This window comes from Antechinus flavipes, chromosome 3 (assembly GCF_016432865.1).
Source record: "Antechinus flavipes isolate AdamAnt ecotype Samford, QLD, Australia chromosome 3, AdamAnt_v2, whole genome shotgun sequence".
Taxonomy (NCBI): domain Eukaryota; kingdom Metazoa; phylum Chordata; class Mammalia; order Dasyuromorphia; family Dasyuridae; genus Antechinus; species Antechinus flavipes.
The window spans coordinates 565,167,763-565,190,328 of record NC_067400.1 but is presented as its reverse complement, the minus strand read 5'-3'; the positions used below and the strand labels follow the sequence as shown (position 1 = coordinate 565,190,328).

Here is a 22,566-nt window from a genome sequence, read left to right as displayed (position 1 = left end):
ATTTGTTACAGACATCCACAGTTAATGTCTCTTGCCTGGGTGATCAATGTAGCCAGGAGAGCACTGCCCAGTCAGATAGAGATCTGATCATTTCCTTAAGTTCGTTTCTAATTATGTGCTAGGTAGAAGAGGCAATATTTTTGACAAAAAAAAAAAAAAAAAAAAAAACCAAAAAAGTAAACTAAATTAGAAATTTTTCTGAAATAGCCTCTAATTTAGTATTGTCAAAAAAAATTTTTTTTTAAAATTTTTCTTCCGTTAATTTTATTTTATTTTTTTGGCTGGAAATAGACTGTCTTAAGACTATCGAAGAGAAATCCTAGTAAAAAGGAATAGCCAACCCAGAATCATCCTTTATTTCCTAGGTTTAAATACTTAAATCTTTCTCATTCGGATTGGATTGACTGATTAAAGGTTAGCATCCACACAACTACCCTAGTAACAACTACCCAATTACACGGAACTTGTAGGTTTTATGCAGAACTTTCCTCACCATGTTGTTCTGGGAGCCGGGCAGGTTCGGGGACGGGACGTCTTGTTCCCAGGAGACCCGCAGTTACAGAGCTACTATTCCACCGGTGGTCTTGACTCCCAGGCCACCGTTTCTCCCCTTCTGCCTATCTACAGATTGCGCACATCCTCCAAGGCCCCATCGGAGCTGTGATCTCAAGGCGGGTAGGTACCTTCTCGCAAGGATGCAGACGCGGCCCCATCCCGCCCACCCATCCCGCGCTATTCTTGTCTGTCCTCCCGTCAATCTGCCGCAAGGTGCGGAGGAGGGTGGATGCCCTATGCTCCAGTGAGGGGGGGGGAAAGAAGGGTGCTGCTGGACTTGGGGGTCGGGGAGGCTTCTGCAGGAAATGACCGCAAGCTGCCGAGGGTAGCCCTGGCCTCTCCAAATCTATGCCAATGGAGCCCAAACTCTTGACAGGTCTTACCAGGCAGGGAGGGCTTTTGAGCACAGACCTGGCTGGAGGCCGGCCGCACCAAGTGCTCGGCCAAGCGTCCGCGAAGGTGGAGAAGGGAATCGGTCGTGGGTCTTCAAGTCCCGAGTCCAGACCGGCTGCAGGAAATCTCCGGAAGGCGGCCCTAAGGCCCGACTGGCCCTTTCGGCCAGCGCAGCTTCCTCTCCTATGGAGGCCGCCCCGCGCCAGCTCTCGCTTCCACTCCGAACTCTCCCAGTCCTTTAGGGGATGAGGAGGGGAGAGGGGATCAGGAGACAAAGGCCGAGCGCCCCTCCAGGCTAGGGCGCCGGGGACGCACACTCAGCTGGCGGGGGCAGAGGCCACGGCCACAAACGCGGAGCTGGGCGTAGGGAGAGGGAGGAGGGCACCCGTGGCCCAGAGCTGTCAGGCCGTGCTGGAGGGAAGGGAGGGGCAGGGGCCGAGTCAGCCTGACCAGGCCTCCGAACTCATCTAGGGGTACCCTCCTCGTGACCCTGTCCTCCTCCTCCTCCTCCTCCTTCTCCTTCTTAATCTCCTCCCCCTTTTTCTCCTCCTCCTCCTCCCCCTCCCGTAGCGCCCAGTCAGGTGACGTAAAGCACGTGATGAGGCACCGCCCACCAGGCTGCTTCAGAGTGGCAGCGGCAGGGACCAATTAAAAGGCTAAGCTTGGGCGTCGACCCAATGAGCGTGGCGAGGGGCGGGAAGGGTCGGGGCCGGTCCGGGCGGCGGCAGCAGCGGCAGGGGGCGGCTGGCAGGCAGCTGCAGAGGGGCGGCCTGGCCTGGCCTGGCCTGGCTTGTCCTATTGGGGCGCAGGTGGCGGCTCCGGGACGATGTCGCTGCAGTATGGCGGGGGGGACGAGGCGCCGCTCTCCGGTAGCTACGGTGCGGCCGACTCTTTCCCCAAGGACTTTGGCTACGGCGTGGAGGAGGAGGAGGAGGAGGCTGCCGTGGTGGCGGCGGCGGGCGGAGGCTCGGCCGGGCCGGGGGCGGGCGGCGGCTGCGGCGCGGGCGGCGGCGACAGCTCCAAGCCGCGGATCTTGCTTATGGGGCTCCGGCGCAGCGGCAAGTCGTCCATCCAGAAGGTGAGGCCGGGCGTCTCCGTGAAGCTCCTCTCGAACCCCGGCTTGGGATAGCGAAGCAGGGGGCGGGTCCGGAGTCCGTCCCCCCACCCCCCGGAGGCCGCGGCCCTGGCAGCATCTCGCTGCCCACGCCCAGCCCGTCGTAGGGAGGGAGAACCGCGGCTCCGGGGTCAGCCCCTGCCGGGAGACGTCGGAGGGAGCCCCATCTCCCCCCCCTTCCCTTCTCCCCCGCCTGTTCCTCTTCCATCTTCCACCTTGATTATCCTCATCTGTAAACTTGTGTTTGTCCTGGATAGCCTGGAAATCCCCTTGTATTTCTAGATCCGTGATCCCGGGGCTCCCCCAGGGGCTGCAGCACTGAGGCTCTCTGGTTCATTTTACTCATTGTTATAGAAGGGGAAACTGAGACCCCGAGAAGAGGATAAGACCCCGGGTCCCCCAGGGAGGCCTAGATGTCATGTATTTCCGTCCCTTAATTGGGTGGCTTCCTTCTTTTGGTCCTCGGGCTTTGCTACTCAATCCCTGGATGACTTGGAGTGAGTGTGGGCCTTCACACCCATCCTCGGATCGAAGGCCCGGGACCAGATAATTTGGAAAGCCCACAGTACTTTAGCCTTTAACTTCTTTTACATTTAGTTTCTTCCTTTCTAAAAAAACAGTGAGATGTTCTGGATTTCCCATGTCGAGCTCTAATAGTTTGAATCCTACGGCTTTGGGCATGAACCTCTCAGAGGTGATTTAGGTTTGCAGGAACCAAATCAAATCTGGTTAAAGAATTTGTTGTTTATTTCTGAGGAGTTAGTGTCACGGGACTATTTTAGGATTGGTGAAATGGAATGGCAGGGTTGAGATTATCTTTCTTTGATTCCTGGTCTTTCTTGAGGTGTTGGGAAGGATTTTCTAGACAGAAGTGAAGCCAGTTATCTCTACCGTGGTTGGGACTATGAGGAAGAAAAGAGGTGATTTCTAATTTATTAGGAAGTCTGCACTCAAAAGATTTTTGATTTGGGAGAGACTTCTAGTACAACTTCATTACACTCATAAAGAAACTGTCTCCCTGAGAGATAGAATATCTTGCCTAAGGTCACACAGAATATTCAGACCTGAAGTCTGATTCCAAAACCAGTTAGATTTTCATTGAAGATTAATGTGAGAAAATATGTGTTCGAATCCTGACCAGAATATCCACTACCTTTGTGACCTTGTCCAAGTCTAAATTAAGGCTTTGCTCTCTATCGCTTAAGGTCTTTGTTAATTTTAAATTCTATTATAAGACCTTCCAAATTGTTAAGATCCAAGCTCAGATGCCTTCACTCTTAGCAGAAAGTAATCTTTTTCTGAATTCTCTTGTTACTTTGTTACCTTCCTTGTGCTTTTATGTTCTATGTTGTTTTATGATTATTTCTAAACTAGGGTCTTTCATATTAGATTGCAAACTCTTTGAAGATGGGGACCAGACATTTATTTTTGTAGCTCTCCAATGCAGAGCAATGGGCTTTATATAGTAGGTATAAAATGATTAAGAAGCATCCACTGTGGTCCATTGGAAAGAGTGCTGGGTTTTGAATGTAAGAGGATTTGGTTCAAATCCTGCTTTTGCTCCGAACCTTTGGTGGACCTCTAGCCTCAATTTCCTTATCTGTAAAGATAGGAGTTTGGACTAGATGGCTTGTTAGATTCCCTTCTAGCTCTCAGTGTATAATTCAATGAAATCCTGGACACTTATGCTTTCAAAAAAATTGCCTTAATGTTCATTGGAATAATGTCACCTCCCCATTTGAAGTCAATATTAAGTTATAGTACTATCTTTACATTGCCTTTCATCTCACATATACAAAGTGCCTGCTGTAGCTCTAAATATTTCTTCAGTTATTGCTCGTTTACTCAATCTTGAGGATTTTTGCCCATTTCATTTCCCCAAAAACAAACAAATAAATAAATCTGACAAAATCCATTTATTCGAGATGTTGCTTAGGTAGGTTTAATAGATAGTAATATTTTAGCGTTTGTTTTCCTTTAACAGAGACCCTTAAATTTCAGTGTATTGTTTTAAGTAGTCCCTAAATAGACTTTGGCCAAAATTAAAAATTTTCACCATACAATATAATATTAAAAAGTTCCTATAAATGTGAGTGAAAAGGGGGGTAAAAAAAAAAAAGTGAAGATATAATAATAGTGTGGTATGTTTGAAGTTAGCAGATCTGTTGTTAACCCTGATTTTGCAACTAATTGTCTGATATTCACTTTTGAAGGCAAGGTCTTTCCATGATTTTGGGCCTTGATGTCTAGGTCTGTTAAAAGAGGGGGATGGACTTTAAAGTCACTTCCAGTCTCTCTTCTCCTTCCCCTTAAATCCTATAAGCTCATTCTAAATGCTAAATTGTTTATTAAGGCAGGACCTTTAAATAAAGCTTGAGAATAAAGCAAACATTTTAAGAGTTCCCAATTTTCTTTTAATGGATAATCAATAATTTAATGGACAGGACCCTCTTTTAGCGAATTTAAAAGATGATGATTAGACCCTGTGGAAAGGTAATTTAGGCCCATTAACTTCTACTTGAAGGCTCTTCTTATATTTCTTTATTGGTTCATGATTAATTTTTACCAATCTAGAGCTGGTTTTTGAATGATGTGTATACCAAGTTTGTAATCAGTGATAAGACTGAACTTTTATTTCTTTTAACAGGTGGTGTTTCATAAAATGTCACCCAACGAGACCCTCTTTTTGGAAAGCACCAACAAAATTTACAAAGATGACATTTCCAATAGCTCCTTTGTGAATTTCCAGATATGGGACTTTCCTGGGCAAATGGACTTTTTTGATCCAACCTTTGACTATGAGATGATCTTCAGGGGCACAGGGGCATTAATATATGTCATTGATGCACAGGTGGTTATAAATAATCAGATTTTGCTTTCTTTTAAAATTGGTTGTAAAAGCATAGGGAAGAAAGGAAAAGATTCACTTTCTCTGACCTTTGTTTTCTCAAATGTTGTTTATACTAATTGTCAGTAGATTAGTTATCAGCATTGTAAGATAGAATTGAGGAAGTAAGTGGCACATGAAGGAACTTGCCAATCTTTAGATATGGAAGGATTAGTAGTTGGGGACATTTGGCATTCTGAAGTTCTGAGATCTTTGTTGTCTTTCTTTTCTTACTGGCTAATGAGTGATAGGTAACTCAGTACCTTTTAGTAACAATGGTGAAGTAGACTTTTAGACCAATTAACAATTTTATCTGTGCCATGTAATATAGAAGGAACATGTTTTCCCATTTATCTGATTTAAGAAACTCTTTAAGGATGAGTTTGAAATGATAGAGGTTGTGATGGAAGAATGTGGGTCCTGCCTAATCCTGGGGTGGGGTGTGTGTGTGTGTGTGTGTGTGTGTGTGTGTGTGTGCATGTGCATGTGCATGCATGCACACGTGCGCATTTTCACAGAGAATGTTACATTTAAACTTGTTAGAAAATTTATAACTAGAAAACACATTTAGAGTTGACTGGAAGGGGGGGGATATGTGTTATTTCCAAAGAATTTGTGTAGTTATCAAAGTTTATAGATACTTTGGAATATGGGACTATGTTGTCTTAACAGAAAGGAACGAGATTTTGAGTCAAGGAAATTTGATAGATTTTTGTGTTCAATTTCTGTTTCTGTTTTATAGGATGACTACATGGAGGCTTTAACAAGACTTCACATCACTGTTTCTAAAGCCTACAAAGTTAATCCAGAGATGAACTTTGAAGTCTTTATTCATAAAGTTGATGGCTTGTCTGATGATCATAAAATAGAAACTCAGAGGGACATTCATCAGCGGGCCAATGATGACCTTGCAGATGCTGGTCTAGAAAAACTCCATCTTAGGTAACTGTGTGTTCTTTCTTTAAGAACCCTGCAAAAATACCTGTATTTGTGTCAGTATACATGCTATGGTTTTCTATGTTGATGTTCCCTCCCGCAGAGCCATTTTTTAAATGTACTCTTCCCCCTCTCTCAACCTTTAAATTAGTATTTTCTTAAAACAAACAAACAAACAAAACAAAAAACTGATTTGAGACTTCTCTGTTTTGGCCTAAAAAGAGCTTGCCGAATTTAGTATAAGGCATCATCTCCTTAGTATTTGGGTATTTTATCAGAACATTCTGCCACAAGGCTATTTATTTGTCTGTCAGTCTGTCCTCAGTCTTAGGAGAGAGGGTAGATCTAAGCAGGACAGTGTTTGGTAGAGAAGCTTTGATGGGGTAGAGCAGACCTTTGAGCCTGGTAGACTCTAAAAAGTCCTGGTTCTTTTCTGAAGTGGGTGATAGTTGATGAACCTCTACAGTTAAGTGCACTGGGGCTTTTAGTTGGCCTTAGTCCTAGTACTGCAAACTGTTTGTAATGGAAAGAATAGCAGCTGTTGCTTTGTGATTATACTAAAGAATATTTGTGAGGCAGGTGAGCATGACTTTCCATTTAAATGTTTGCTCTACTGTGCAATCTCCCTAGATTTCAGCCATTCATGTTGCAGGTGAAATTTCTTATCTTGCTGTTTATTTTGAAGTTAATAAATATATATTTTTTACTTTAAAAACATTCCCAGAAACCCCTCTTTAGGAAGCATCCCAACAATTTAGGGGAAGAAAAGTTCACTGCAGTGCTGTCCCTGCATCTTGCATTCTCCCCACAAAGAAGGATAAGACAAGTTTTCATTACATTTATTATTTAACAGATGTCACTGATGTCTTCTCTGGATTGAGCTTGCTCTTGGTTCCCATCTGTGACCTCTGCTCAGTTTTGTAATTGAGAAACCGAGCCTTTTGGATCAGATTCCAAAGACTTAGATCCATGCTCATACATCAGCAGTCTCAAATCCTCTCTGGCACAACTTCAAATGTACATGGTATGATGGTAATGGAATGAGACTGATTTCTATAAGAGACTGAGAAGCAATCTCATTGTTTATAATCATGCCTTGTACATTGGACAGTGGGGATGACAAAATCAAGTCTTCTGCTCAAGACTTAAAGATGCCAGCCAGTAAGTTGAAATTAAGTATTTTGATATTTAAAATTTTACATGTTACTGTTAAGAAGACACTATGTGTAAAATGTTTTTCAGATTTAATAAAATTGGGTTGTGTTTTGCAGCTTTTATTTGACTAGTATCTATGATCATTCAATATTTGAAGCCTTTAGTAAGGTGGTGCAGAAGCTCATTCCACAACTGCCGACCTTGGAAAACCTATTAAATATCTTTATATCCGTAAGTAAGCTGTTTAACTTATTATTCTAGTTGTAGGAACATTATTTTAGTGTTGTTACAGTTTCAAAATGGGTTTAATTTATCTAAGTATTTTTTTGGTCTTTTTCCATTCCTAAATACTATTTGCTTTTATAATTAATGAAATGCAGAGAAGAGTCTTTATATTCTTTTTATGGGGGAAGGGGAAAGGAATAAACTTTAATATAATGCCTCCTGCATGTTAGGTACTGTGCTAAGGACTTTACAAATATTATGTCATTTGATCCTCAAAAACCCTGCAGGGTAGGTGTTATTATTATTCCCATAAACTATTGAGGAAACTTAGGGCAAATAGAGGTTAAATGCCTTGTCCAGGATCATATATATAACTTACTAGCTACATTTGAATTCAGATCTTCCTGAACTCGAGGCACAACTGTCAATCTACTGTGCTACCAGCTGCTTCAACTAGAACATTATTTGCTTATGTTTAGACAATATCTTCAAAATGTCAAAGAACTATAGTAGCTTAAGAAAAAAGAAGGTCATTCTGAACTTGTGACATCAGTCTTGATTCTGATATTTTAGTAGAAAGCATACTAGGTAGGAGTGTGGGAGGCCTGAGTTAGTGTCTCTGTTCTGCCTTTCCCTGTGAATTCAGTCATAATGTTTCACTGATCTGGTATTAATTTCTACACCTATAAAATGATGTTTCCACATGAAATGATTTTTCAGGGCCCTTTATTGTATTCTTATAATTTCTGGCATATGTAATTGATGATTTTCAGGCTAAAAACCTGATCATTCTCCCCTTGATGTAAAAATGGAGTCTTAATTGTATATCACACTTTACTTTCTATTTTGAGGAATCAGTTCAGTAAATAAGGAATTGCTCAGTCAGATTGGTAGCTAAGCCATTATATTACTTATTGGTAACCCAGTGATTTTGAATTGGCCAATGTGTGTCTTTGTTCAATGTGGCTTATTTCATTTGGTGTGGAAGCAAAGCTCTGCTCTTTTCATATTTATAGAAAAGCAGTATTTGATTATCTCATGGTCATTGTCACTTGCAGATTCCGCAGCATTTGAAGCTTTGACATTGAAAGTTAGTGTTAATTTGAGCAATTTTGAATATTTTAAAACAGAATGACTGGAATAGTGGGGAAAATTTTTTTGTCATTTTTTTTTTCCTGTGGCATTCTCTTTGAGGTTAGGTAGATGGTATATGAGATAGAGCAATGAGTTTGGAGTCTGCAGGACCTGAACTTCCCATCCAGTCTTAAGATACTTACTAGCTGTGTGATCTTGGGCAAGTCACTTAATCTTTCTTTGCTTCAGTTTCTTAATCTGTAGAATGGGGATAATAATAGCAACTACCTTGGTTGTTATGAGAATCAAATGAAATAATAATTGTAAAGTACTTGGCATAGCTATTGGTTCATAGTAAGCACTATATAAATGTTAAACTATTCTTGGAAAATAGTACTTTTCAATGATAGCAAAGGAGGGCAAAGTGAAATTTTGTGGTATCATTTGGATCATCTAAAACAGCAAAGTAATTTCATTTTTTAACTTCAGATGTTAAGAATGTCTCTACAAAGGGTTAGTCATTTCAGAAGTGAATTTGAATGTGATTATTTTGCAAGGTTGGATTTTGAAAATTATCTTTGCATAAATTTTGAAAACTAAGACTATTATTATTAAAAAATAATACTCCATAGTCTTATAAGTTATGGTATTTAAGAATGACTGAACACTTCGCTAATTTTTATTTTTTTAAAGAATTCAGGTATTGAAAAAGCTTTTCTCTTCGATGTTGTCAGTAAAATCTACATTGCAACAGATAGCTCCCCTGTGGATATGCAGTCATATGAACTGTGCTGTGACATGATTGATGTTGTAATTGATGTTTCTTGTATATATGGGTAAGTAACCTATTTCTGAAGCTCTCTTCCTCTGAGATGGGAAGTTAAAACCTTTCTTGAGTTAAGCCTGGGCCTTTGATTTCTTAATTTCTCTCTAGTCCATGAGGCAAATTTGGTTTGGCCCATATTATGCAACCTAGAAGGTTATGTTTCTTTTCTTTTGGAGATTTTATGAGTCTCATAGAGAAGAGCCTTGGGAATTTTGATTAACGTTTTAAACTTTTTCTAGGTAGTCCTTGTTCCACTTAGAATTGGTGATAAATTCATTTTTTTTTTTTAAATGTAGGTATGTGTTTTATTAGGTAAGGGGCGGGGAAGAGAGTGTTAATTGTAGAGTGTTATTTGTAGTCTTTATTTCCAGTGGAATCTAAACAATGCTGATCTGACATTACTAAAAAAGTTTAGTTCCTAATGTAAACTTCAGGCACTGGGGAGAAAGGAGGGTTCTGATCTTTAAAAACCAACATGATAATTTTGGATGTCAGAGCTTTTAAATGTATAGCAAGAAAAGATTCAATCCTAAGGATGAAAAAAACAAACTTCTTCCTGGCTTGTCTGATTTTGGGGGGTGTATTTTTGAAGTGAGAGTTTAGTTAGAAAGTAAAAACAGACCAACAGGTTTGCAGAATAGCCAAAAGGATGACTTCCAAACTTTTGGAGGGCTGATAGATTTCCTAGAGAACAATAACTTCTGTTTTGTTGGAGTTTAAGAAAAGTTTGTTAGTTACATAATAGCAAGGAGTAGTAATTCTCTAGCATTTCAAGCCCCCTTGTCTCATTGACTTTCCATGTTAGACCCATGAGGGAAGTGCTTTAGTACTTTTTACAAGCACTGACCTTCATTTTACAGATGTGGAAACTCAAGCTTAGCTTCTGGGTCTTATTTAGAGGTCCCTCCTCCCCCCTGCAACTAGGAGAGTGGCAGATGTGAGCAGCTCCCACTTCTGCTTACTCCAAGCACAGTGCTTGCCTCTTCTTATACTGCCATGTTCTTTGTCTTTTCTTGGGCCTTGTCATACTAGCCCAGGAATTGGATAAACTCCCTTTCCCACCTTTGTTCCCTCGTTTGTCATCTTTGCTATTCTAGTGCCTTGTTCTTTCCTCATGCTCATCTCTTATGTCAGCCTGTCTGGCTTTCCCTCTTTATGGGTTCCTTGATCCTTTGGTTTGTCTTGCCTCCACTTCCTCCTTCCCCCTTCCTCCCCCCCCCCCCCCCCCCATTTGCCTCTTTGCACATATGTGTCTTTTTTGCAGATGTTCTTGAGCTTACCTTGATATCTTTCTCTAATCTTTTCTATATTCAGTTTGCTTTGACCCATGTTATGCAGCCTGGAGATTATGTTTTGCTTCTTTTGGAGATTCGGTGACTGTCTTACAGAAAAGTTTTGATTGTTTTAAACTCTTTCTAGGGAGTCATTTTTTGCATAATTTGTTTTGTCCTAATTCTTTGGTCCTAATTCCCTTCCTCTAGTCTGCTGTTTGTCTTTCCTATCACTTGTCTTTCCTGTCACTTTGCTCAGTTTCTCTTTTGTTTTTATTTCATCTTCTTAATATGAGAACTGGGATGTGTGTGTGTGTGTGTGTGTGTGTGTGTGTGTGTGTGTATCTGTCTAATTGTATGTATTCCTTATTTATTTATTTTTTTTGTTAGTGAATAAGATTTTTGTTCTAGCTTAAGTAAAAAAAAAAAGAGTGGAAACAAGAGGAAATAGCCATTTTAAAAGCTGTTTTATTATGAAGAGTGGGCTGGGATGTTTCTACTACTATTTGTGCATTTATAAAATCTTTTCTGATTAAAATTTGAATTGCTAGAAATTTAGAAAAGTTTAATTCCTTGTTTGGGAATGGAGATAGATTTTTAAAAAGAGGAGCAAAGTACTCAAGTTGTATTCGAATGAGCTATTAGAAATAGTAGGTCTAAGTGACTAGTGAATATGCTTTGGGCAAACTGAATCAGGTCTGAGAGGAATGTATGGAAATGATAGTAAAAATTCTAGAGGCTAAAGAGTTGAAAATATCCCATACGAATAAAGGGGAATGACCATTTTAAGAAGGCCTGAAATTCAGGAGACTAGTATCTTGGAAAGCCTGGTGTGAGAAGTACTTTCTTTCATCAGAGGCAGGGACTGGGAAGGATCCAGTAGACTGAAGTCAGCTACAAAACAGAAGTATTGTGCCAAAGGGGTCTTGTATGTGGCAAGAATACTAGGAGCCAGTTCTGGAAGGGACCAAAATGCCCCATTGGATGTAGCAACAGGACAAGCTGAAATCTCTCCTGACTTGGAGCCAAACAATTTGGTCTAGTGTCACACCCCGTCAGGTTGATGTATTAGGTCATACCAATGAAGATGATTTCTGGCAAGGTGAGACCTAAGCTGGCATAAGAAGTCAGTACTCAGAAAAGCTCTTCCCTCTTTGTACAATTCTGGTGCCATAAACCAAGAAGTGAGCTGGAAAAAGGGAAAGTGTTAGCTAAGAAAGGAGCTGGAGACATTTATCTGGACCATATAAGAGTTGGGTAAGTGGAGCTGGAGCTAGCTGGTTTCAGATTCTGAAGGGTTTTCCTGTGCAGAAAGGGGAAAACTGTTTAAGTTTGTTGTAAGGGTAAAGAGCCCAGACATTAGAATAATCGAAGGATTCTGGAACGTATTGTTATACTCTTAAAGCTAGGCTATAGAGTTCAACCTTCTTGTTTTAGAGAGGGAGGAGATAGACTTGTGTAAGTGAGGGGCTTTCCTAGGCTAACAAGTCTAGTGCCATCCCCTTGTGACACCTAGCTGCCTCTTAGGGAAATTACTTTGGGAGATATTTTGGTCTCCCATCATTGAAGACAGCCAGGTGGCCCAATGGGATTTGAAATTGAGAAGACCTGAGTTTGAATCCTGCCTGGCACTTGGGCAAATCACTTAATCTCTCAGCTCAGTTTCCTCATCTATATATTTGGGATAATAGTACCTAGCTCTTAGGATTGCCAAGAGGACTAAAGGAGATAATCTTTGTAAAGTGATTTGTAAACTTTAAAGTGTTATCTGAATATTATTATTCTTATCATTATATGTTGTTATTATTGGAAATCTTCAAATGGACTGTTGGCAGGGGACTCAGGTAGAGGTTGGACTGAATGACCTCTTAAATCCCTTCCTGTTCAGTTTTTGTGATGCTGTGAATTTGGGAAAGCTGAGTAGATATTTTGAGATTTCAGTGAATTACAGGCACATTCTAGTAAAAAAAAAACTTGAAGATTTGTAGCTTTTCTTTTTTTAATTTGTCACTTTGTTTTATCCATGTTTCCCAGATTTACCTAGTGGTAAACTTAAAGGAAACTTAGGTCCTTATTTTAGAGATAGCAGGGTAGGGGAAACTGAGGGTGTTTGCATAGGGGATTGAGTTGAAAAGAATCATAGTGGAAGCAAAAGTAGTCTGAAGAATAGGCAGGATAGATTTTTCAGGCCCTGTGGGATTGGTGAAAATGGGAGGTTGGGATGCTGTCTTAAGACTCTTGGCTTCAAACTTAGGCAGCAAAGTTTATATGACACCACAAGAATGTTTTCTTTCAGAGAAAAAAATAAAGCCAACAGGGCTACAGGATCATTAAATTAATTTGCTCTTAATGTATATTTGGCTCTTGATTTTTTCTTCTTGTTGGTCATTCATGCTTAATTTTAATAAATAACCAACATTTTTGTTTTAATTAAGGCAAAAAAAACCCCAAACTCAAACCCAGTATAATAAATGAGACCTTTGATTTTGACAAGTGAGATAGTTTTTTTTAATCCCTGCATTGGCTGTTGTGTACTTGTCAGAAATTTCTAGCATCTTTATAAAACAGATTTGGATACTACTTCTTTAATTTTTTTTCTCCCCTGTACTTAGTCCTCTACCACACTTATCAGTGTTTCCCAAAGTAATTTGTCCCTAGAATGTTTTGGGGTTTGAAATATACTGAAAGAATCTGCAAACGCTGACCCTGTTGGTCCTGAAGATATGAAGTATGCTAAGAATAAACAAATAGGGCTGTACATCAATAAAATTGTGGCATAAAATAGGTGAAATTAAGCCTGTTCCTTTGGTAAATGCTGTATAAATTTTGCTGTATAATTTTATATTTAGTAATTTAGAAAGGAAAATATTGAGGGGCTCTTGTTTTGGGGAAGTCCTAAAATATGATTAGGTTTTAATACTTTGATATTTTTTCCTCCATTTTTTTTTCCTCCAGAGATTAGGACAGGTTATTGTGAAAGTGATGGTTGAAGTCTATTTAAGGACATTGTATCTCTATTGATGAATAATGGTTATAAATCATAATAGGATTCAAAGTTCTCTAAATCCTGTATTTCAGAAGCACTTGAAGTATCTGTACTACATTTTTGCTCATAAGAGCCTATAAAATACCTATTAAGTCTCTCTTTATTCCCATTTTTATCTTTACTTACCATCAGCATTTTAACACAAATCCAAATAAATTGATGTTGTTCAGTTGTTTTAGTCATGTCTGACTCTTTGTAACCACTTAAGAGGTTTTCTTGGCGAAGGCAGGGTAATGGTTTATTATTCCTTCTCTAGCTCATTTTATAGATTAAGAAACTGAGGCAGACAAAATTAAGTGTCTTTTTCAGGGTCACACAGCTAGTGTCCGAAGCCAGATTAGAACTCTGGAAGATGAGTCTTCCTGACTTTAGGCCTGATTCTCTTTGCACTATGGTGCCCTCTACCTGCCCCTGAAAACAATACAAATAAATTGTAGTAGGAGAGTAAATTTGAGGTAACTAAAATTGCCAGTTTTGCATGTGAGTATCTGCAATATTGTGGCTAGAGCCCTTATGCTTTCCCCCTTATGATATTTTATTTCACTTTGTAGCGTTGGGTTTGTAGTTTTAGCCCTAAGAGGTGATTTCTCTTTACTGAATTTAGGATATACTGTCACAAAATGTTGTCTCAGGACAGTCACACAGTCCAATCAGTAAAGCTTTTGCTTGACATTGAGATTGAGAAATAAGCATGTGTTTCTTCCTTTTAAAAAAATCACTCTGTATTAAGGTGGCTAAATATAAATGATGAATATCATATTTAAAAGATGATGTTTACTAATGAGCTTTTTAAAGAAACACTCAAGTAAAAATCAGCACAATTCTCACTAAACTTCCAACTGTTCTCAAATAGAACTTTATTTTATTTGGCACATGATTTCAGCATTACAGCAAGGTTGGGATCAGAAACTTTTGTAACTTTTCAAGACCTCTGTCTATGGGTCCTTCATCTGATGCGATCACTTCTCTAAATGTCTTCTTTCTGAGCCTGTTGAAAAAATCATAATGTATAATATTCAATTCCTTTTTAAAATTTCATACATAGAAATTAGAAGAGAACACTATATATTATATCAACACTGAGAAGATAAAATAAATTCTTGTTAATTTCCCTCTCTCTGGAAGAGAATTTTCTACTCTATATTTCAAGATAAATCAGTTTCCTTTTCTTTTCTTTTCCCCTATTGGTATTTGGATATGAGGCAGCTAGGTGGTACAGTGGATAGAGTGATAAACCTGGAGTCAGGAAGACTTGAATTCAAATTCAACCACAAACACTAGCTTGTGATCCTGGGCAAGTCACTTCACTCTGTTCGCCTCAGTCTCTCATCTGTAAAATGAGGGAGAGGAAGAATGGCAAATCACTTTAGTGTCTTTGCCAAGAAAGCCCCAAACGGCATCATGAAGTCAGCCATGACTGAAAGCTAACTCAACGACAAACAAATAATAGCCATCACTGGGTATAGTTTGGAAATTACCAGTGCTATTTTTTAGTGAAAAGTTAGAGACCTCCAAGTCTTACATATTTCCCTCAGCCACTGAGTTTTTGTAATGAATTGCAGTGTGTGTATCACCTACAATAGAATAATTTTAAATGACAGATTTTAAAGGAGGCTTTTTAAAAAAACATCATTTAATCAATATTCTTCATCTCATTTGGGATGCTCTAAAGACTGTGTGAGGAAAAAAAAATGTTAAGAAGGACTTAACCTTGAACATAGAAATTTTCTCAAGGGAAGTATGTTTTTTCATACTTTAGTTCCCACTAGACTTGAAAGAAATGGGAAAGAGAGGATAAGCATTTAGAGTCAAACGTTTAGAAATCGATTTAAGGCAGATAGGAGTATAAACCTATTTGGTGAAATGTTTCAGGGACCACAAACATTGCTGCCATCCTCTAGAAATTAATGTGTAACCTAGAAATGATGAGTTATGTAGAATCTTTTGTTATCATACCTTTATGAACCTCATGCTAGATTAAAACCTTTTCTATCATTGTCTACTATAAAATCAAAGCACACTAAATGACTCTTTACTTAAACAGTTCTGAGAAATTTGGCATTGACAAAATACTCTGGCAAACTCAAATGTTTTTCATTTAATATTCATTATTATTGAAAGCCATTAAAGGTGTTGGGATGAAGTGCTTGTCATACTAGATATTTCTGTGTAGAATAATGGTGATGATATGCAGTTTAACTATGTGCTGTATAGGTGACGGTTGGGTATTGGGTAATCTGATTGGGAACATGTGACAAAAAGTTCTTTCTTTTAAATAGGTTAAAGGAAGATGGCAGTGGAAGTGCATATGATAAAGAATCTATGGCAATTATCAAACTAAATAACACAACTGTCCTTTATTTAAAGGAAGTGACAAAATTTTTGGCACTGGTCTGCATTCTTAGGGAAGAAAGCTTTGAACGTAAAGGTAATGGCGCCTTTTAAAAGCTATATTTATGTAAAGTTCTTTGTTTTACTTTATTTTCCTTTGACTATCACAGAAAATAATAATGGAATGTTATGAACTTATTATGAAAAATGAGTAATCCCTAATGAATAACAAATGAATCAAAAAATCATTTATTAAAAAGCATTCTGCTAAGGATACAGATACAGAAAGGAAGATGGTCTATTCCCCCAAGGAAGAGTTATATTTTAATGGAGGAAGCAACATAACCGGGAATGATGACTACAGAGGGTTACTTTGGTTTGGAAAGTTATAGAAATGATGAAGGGAACCATAAGTGAGTAAGTTGATACATTATTTTCAGGAGCAGTGGCTGATTATAGTTTCTGAAATAGAAGGGGGAAACTGGAGTAGGGATAGAGGTAAGGGTGGAATGATATGTGTTGGGGGAGGATGCCAATGGAAAGGCTGGGAGTGATTAACTTCGGATTTCATCAAATCTCTTCTGTTCTCCAACTTAAATTTACTTTAAACATTTTAATCAAATTATTTGCTAAAATAAGTCTGTATTAGTTCAGCACATAAACTGGGTTAGAAAGGATGTGAAGTGATTTAAATAAGATGCCAAATGTCAGAACTGTTAAAAAACCTGCATTAAGTGCTTAGCATCCTAAGAGTAGATCATCGGCCAAATGTAAAAAATGGAAGTTGCCTCTCCTCTTCAGAGAGTTACTAATAATTGCATTTTAAAAATATCAAGACCTCAGAATTGAATGAAGCCTTAGAGTATGATCCAGATCCTTACTGGATTTTCCTCTATGCCATATCTGATAGTTTTCTAGTTTCTGCCTTGCTTGTAACAGTGAGAGGGAACTCACTTCTTGACAGTTGAACAAACAGATCTGTTCTATTATTGAATACTTCTAATTGTTGGAAAAGTCATCCTGACTGAGGCAGAATCACTTCTGCTGCAATGTCTTTGTTGGTCCCAGTTCTATTAGCTTTTTTATATGATGGTCCTTCATATATTTGAAGATGTTAGAAGATATTAGTTGTGGTTCCTTTGCTCCCCAAGTCTTTTTACTTTCTTTCTTTCTTTTTTTTTTCTGGGTAGCTCAAATGCACCTAGTTCTCAATTCTACATGTTTCATGATTTCTGGTCCCCTTATCGTCCTGATCATTTTCCTCTGAACAGGTTCCCATTTATTAATATCCCTCCTAAAATAATGTATTCATCCCTTCTCCATTCATTGCAGAAGTGGGGAACTATGAATGTAGAATTGTGTGTATACTATAAGGCAGAGTTGATGGGTTGGCTAGTTTTACTGAATTAACTTTACAAAGGTTGTCTAGAGGTATTGGTGGTTGGGGAAGGGGAGACACTGAGAAATGAATGTGGTGTGAAACCAAAAGGTATCAATAAAAAATAAAACCCAGTTAAAAAATAGCATACTCAGAACTGAGCATAATATTCTGGCTATGATCTATTTATAACCAGCATATATAATATAGTTGAATATTATTCTTGTTGCTGTGGACTTAGTTTTTTTGGCTATGACTGTTAAATAATACTGAGCTTGTGGTTAAACTATGAATCATAACAAACATTTGTTATATACCTACTATGTATCAGGTGCTGTTAGGTGCCAGGGATACAGGGATGAAAATGAAATAGTCCCTGCTTCAAGGAGCTTACATTTGATTGCATGTATATAAATAATCGATACAAAACAGACACAAAAGTAAATTTTTTGGGGAGGGCACTAGCAGCTTAAGAAGCTTGTTGGAGAAGGTGTTATTTGAGCATTGTTTAGAAGGCAACACAGTCCTTGTTAGAAGTAGATGTGAGGTGGGATGAGAGTACATTCTAGGCATGGGGGATAGATAACCAGTGTAAGGCATGGAATGCATAGAACTCTTTGGATTTTCTGTCTTCTCCTATCCTGTTCTGAGACTATTGGTTTCCTGTACTGTTTCATATTTGTTCCTGTTATTTTTCTTCATCACATAATTTTAAATCATCCATACAACTACTCATGATTCTTTTCAGCCATACCTGATAACAAAGAATGTATTTTTAAATGAAAAAAGTGGTTCACAAGAGCCATCAGCAATAATAGTAATAATAATAATAATTACTAACTCTTACATAGTACTTACTTATTACATACCAGTACTTACATATTACATACTGTAAAGTGTTAAGCACTTTACAATTAGTATCTTTTTTGTTCCTTTCATGGTTCTGTCCACACTTCTATTCATTTGGAAATATGAATTTAGAAGTAAAGTTGTGATATGGAATTTGAAAAACAGAGTCTGTTGACTGCCATTACATCTGTCACACTAGTGATGAAAATGGGAGCAGTGGTATTGAGGGAAGTTGTTGTAAAGTAGTAGAGGTTCTCAATATGGCTACAAGGATATAATGGGATCATGTGAGATAACTTTCCATTGCATATTAAAATTTAGAAATCCTTTTCCTCTTGAGATCTTGTGGGGGAAGATAGGAAGTGCAAATCTTGTTATTCCCATTTTATAGAAGGCTTCAGAGAAAAGAAGTGATTTCATAGAATCAGAATTGGGACAACAGAAACTTCTAACCCATTCTGCAATTGAACAAAAAAATCTCCTCTATAAAGCAAGGGGTTATCCTCCCTTTGCTTGAAGATCTTTCCCTGGGGAACCTGCTGTCTCTTGAGTTAATCAGGTCGACTTTGGGTTACAGAGTTTCTCCATATTTCTAGAATAGTTTTCTTTTTTGCAGCTTCGAAGTATTTTCTCTTGTTCTGCCCTGTGGGTCCAAGAAGAGTCTGACCCCTCTTCCATATGCTGTATAGCCCTTTAAATACTTGAAGGCAGCTGTCATGTTTTAAGCTTTCTCAACTTCTGCATCCTAGCCCCATGATCACTATGACTTGGGACTTAGAGAATTGCTATGTCCCCAAAAATCCTTTTTATTTAATACAATCTGGTAACCAACTTTTAAATTTTAGCCTGACTGCTCTTCTTATGTCAAGTACAATTAATTGCCACACTAATATTTTGCCTGGATCAAATAAGTAAATAATAATAATGGTAGCAATTACTTTCCCAGAATTAAATCAATCCAAGCATCATCTAACTAGAGTTGAAGTTAATTCTTGTACTTAAGTTAACTTTTGTGAATGATTGAAATATAATGTAGAATCTAGCTTGTTATTATTGGGCCTCTTGGTTGACTGTGAGAGAAATCTTCACAACATGATTTAATTCTGAAACTCTGCTAGACTAGAAGATGATTAGTATGTATAGCTATGCATGTTTATAGTATGTAATCATGCCATTAAGTTGTCATATTTAGCTTGAACTTTTGTGTTGTCTTGGCTTGTTCATGACCTTTCTAAAAAAGTTAAGATCTTCAAAGACAATTTGTGTTGAATTAAAAAATTTTTTTCTGGATACCTTTTTTTTTTTTTTTTTTTAATATCTCTGAGCCATATTTGGCAACAAAGAATTTTTAAAAATTATAGCTATTAAGTATTTGAGGCTAGATTTGAACTACCCATAGTTCTCTAGCTCTGCAAAGAAGGGAAGAAGGTACATTTTCTCAACTTTTCTCAACTTTTCTCCAAAGTTCTTTATATAATTACCCAGCATTCACTGTGGGTTTTTTTTTTTTTTTTTTTTTTTTGGATCTTTTTTTGTCTTTCTATTTAGGTTGTTGTAGTCATTTTTCTAGGCTTGGCATCCATGTGCTATCAAGTATAGAAAAGGATTTTCTGGTGTTCAATGTTTGTTAAGAATAGCTCACTTTTCTAAAATTGTAAAACAGCAAAATCCCTGTTTTATTGAGCCCATGATTTGCCTGAGGGAATGACAGCTAGTTGAGGGCCCATGTGATGAGAAGGGTGACTGTCTTCTGTGAGTCTGGTGTGCTTTACCTTACTCTATTTTTTAAATAGTGGACCACTCCTCTCCCACCCCCCATTTTTGAAATAGTAGACAAAAGAACCTTTGGGAATTTTTCTTTTGGATTTGTGTGCCTTTTATTCATCTTGCTTTTTTCCCCCTTTTCCTCTTTTGAATTGAAGTTTTATTAAGCACTTTCACAATTGGCATTTAGGAGGAATCTTGTCTTTTTTTCTTGCAGGTTTAATAGACTACAACTTCCACTGTTTCCGCAAAGCAATTCATGAAGTTTTTGAGGTGGGTGTGACCTCTCACAGAGCCTGCAGCCATCAAGCCAACCCCTGTGCCATGAAAGCAGTGACTCACAATGGCGCACCAAGAAGCGCTGTCTAGTGGGAAGTGCTTAAGGAGCTCTTCCCTGGCCCTTTCTCCAAACTTGAGTCAGATGCCGTATACGACAAGACCAGCAATAGCTGGGGTTCGTGGAAATCTGGTACCAGTTCCAGTGGATAGAGGGGTTTATTTTCTGATTTGGATAAAAACCCCTTCAACTGGTGTTGCACAACTGAAGCTACTGTGTTTCTTAAAAAACAAAAACAAAAAAGCAAAAAACAGAAAATGAAAAAAAAAAAAACATTTGAGGCCACTGAAGGTTAACATTGGAAACTCCAAGTTTTTTTGAGTGTGTGTGTTTTCTCTTTTAAGTCCTCCTTTAGTAATTTGAGTATATCAGACTTGGAGACAAAAGCAAGTTAAACTCCTCCTTTCAATGGAGAGTTTCAGTGATTGCCATTTGAGTATAATGGAAAAGATTGACTTACCCTAAGCTTTACCTTAAGTTGTCATTTGATTAGTCTAAAATACCCTGCCTTGCTTGAGTGCTAACACTGCCTCTCCAGTTCCAATGGTGGACGCCACACACCGAAAACCAACCCACTAATGCACTTGCTCTCTAACTCAGAAGACATACGTGATTGCATCGAAAGACATTTCACTTTTCTTTCTTGAAGAAATGCAAGAAAATTCCAACCCTTGTCAACTGGAATGCAGGGCTCAACTATAGCTACCCATCTTTAAAGTATTGAGGAAAAAGCTTTGAGACTATAGAGAAATTTCGCACTTGAGTTTTGGGTACCAACATGGCTTGTTTCTCTCTCCTGAAGATGACAGATGACCACAATTTTCACTTTCACGATCAGGATTTAATGTAACGAGAATATTTTTAACTTGATTTCATATTTCACTCTTCTGAGAAAGAAGTATTCATCATGTCATGGAAACATTTAGCTCACCCTTCCTTAACCTTATTCTGGCTACCTTGATAGGAGCAAAAAAAATATATGTATGTATGTATATTTTTTTTTCTCGGATTATAGATGTTTCTATTTCTAGTTGCTGCTGTTTGCCAGACTGATCCAGAAGGCATCAACAGCTTGTACCATGCTGGATTCACTGCGGTCTGTTTGGGAATGGGAGAGAGAGCACGTGGTCCCAAGCCTGTGTTTGGTTTACATTCTTTGTCTCCAGTATTCTGACACCAAGTGTCAAATGTGGTACTTTTCTTTACCCCTGATATTAATTCTTGATCGTTTTCTTGATGGTGGTTGAAATCTTTTCAGTTGATTGAAATTTGCATATTGTTTTCCTCCAGATGCCCAATAGTTATATGTTTAAAAGCCACTGGACCACTTGAGTACATAAGTGCCACTGTTATAATAAATCTGTATATTAAGTTCTGTAAGCCTAACAGTGAGACTTGGAGTGCTTTCTGCAGACGATTCTGATTGTTGAGTATTTACATGGACCATGGTGATATCCAAAAGAAAAAATGCTTTTATATTTATAGATTCTTTCACTGAACTATATCAAATGGGTATCAATAAATGTCTTTACTCCAAGACCTGGTTTTCTAATTTCATAAGTTGGAAGAAGACGGGAGTGTCTGCTCACCATTTTCCCTTTTTCTAAGATACCATGAACCTTGTGATTCCTTGTTTCTTTTCAAATACCTTAGGCTAATGTTATGGAGGCTCTGCACCCAGCCCTCCTGCTTGGAGCCCAGGGATGATTCCCTTGTATGTTACTCTTCTGTGAAATAAGTTTTGTGCTTGGAGATAGAGCCTGTGTCTGTTCAGACCTAAAAGTTTTCACCTAAACACAGCCAAGACCAGAAGGTGCCCCCTTAACATTGGAGTAATCCTGCCTGACTTTTGATTTCTGTTTCATTTTGTATCAGCTTCTTTCATTCACAGGTGGCAGATTGCCTGATTTCTCTGGGCCCTATCATGACAGTCGTTTGGCCTTGATCTTCATCCTTTTCAAGATGTGCCTGTGAGAAAAGAAAGCAATGAGAAAAAAATGAGCACAGTTAGCAGTTAGCTTCTGTTATTTTTTATTTTAAATCTCTTTTTCATAACTACCTCTTCAACCTGGTTTCTCTGGTACCCAAGATATTGTTATTGACTCTGAATTCATCTTGATGAACACATCATTCTTCTACAGAAACAGACAGTTTCAGGAAAAGATGTTATGTCCTTCACAGAAAGGGACAGTCTAATCAAATTTGATGTTTAAAAGATAAGAGAAAGTGGATGGTGACCAGTTAACTGGGATATTACATGGGGGATTTATGTGTTGGGATTAGCTTAGGTAGCCTTGAAGGTTATTTCTAGCTCTGTGGGACTATGATTCTATTTGATTACACAGGTGGAGACAGATAGCTGGCTTTTTAGGCTGAATCTTGGGCTACTTAGGCAGCTTTTAAAACAGTGCTGACTAGAAGGCTT

General features: G+C 38.5%; 1 protein-coding gene across 1 annotated transcript; it reads left to right on the top strand.

The window, feature by feature from the left end:
* The first annotated feature begins 1,556 nt into the window (after window positions 1-1,556).
* On the top strand, window positions 1,557-21,678 carry RRAGC (Ras related GTP binding C). Its single transcript, XM_051987745.1, has 7 exons — window positions 1,557-2,026; window positions 4,710-4,913; window positions 5,692-5,891; window positions 7,157-7,271; window positions 9,033-9,175; window positions 15,762-15,910; window positions 20,022-21,678. The coding sequence occupies exons 1-7, from the start codon at window positions 1,775-1,777 to the stop codon at window positions 20,171-20,173; spliced, it is 1,215 nt and encodes a 404-aa protein (XP_051843705.1). The 5' UTR covers window positions 1,557-1,774; the 3' UTR covers window positions 20,174-21,678.
* Window positions 21,679-22,566: the final 888 nt, after the last annotated feature.

Excerpts from the sequence above, each read along its gene's own strand:
- RRAGC (XM_051987745.1), top strand. The coding sequence starts at position 1,775 with ATGTCGCTGCAGTATGGCGGGGGGGACGAGGCGCCGCTCTCCGGTAGC. Across the intron at positions 5,892-7,156 it reads CTAGAAAAACTCCATCTTAG|CTTTTATTTGACTAGTATCT; the intron begins GTAACTGTGTGT and ends TGTGTTTTGCAG. Across the intron at positions 7,272-9,032 it reads TATTAAATATCTTTATATCC|AATTCAGGTATTGAAAAAGC; the intron begins GTAAGTAAGCTG and ends ATTTTTTTAAAG.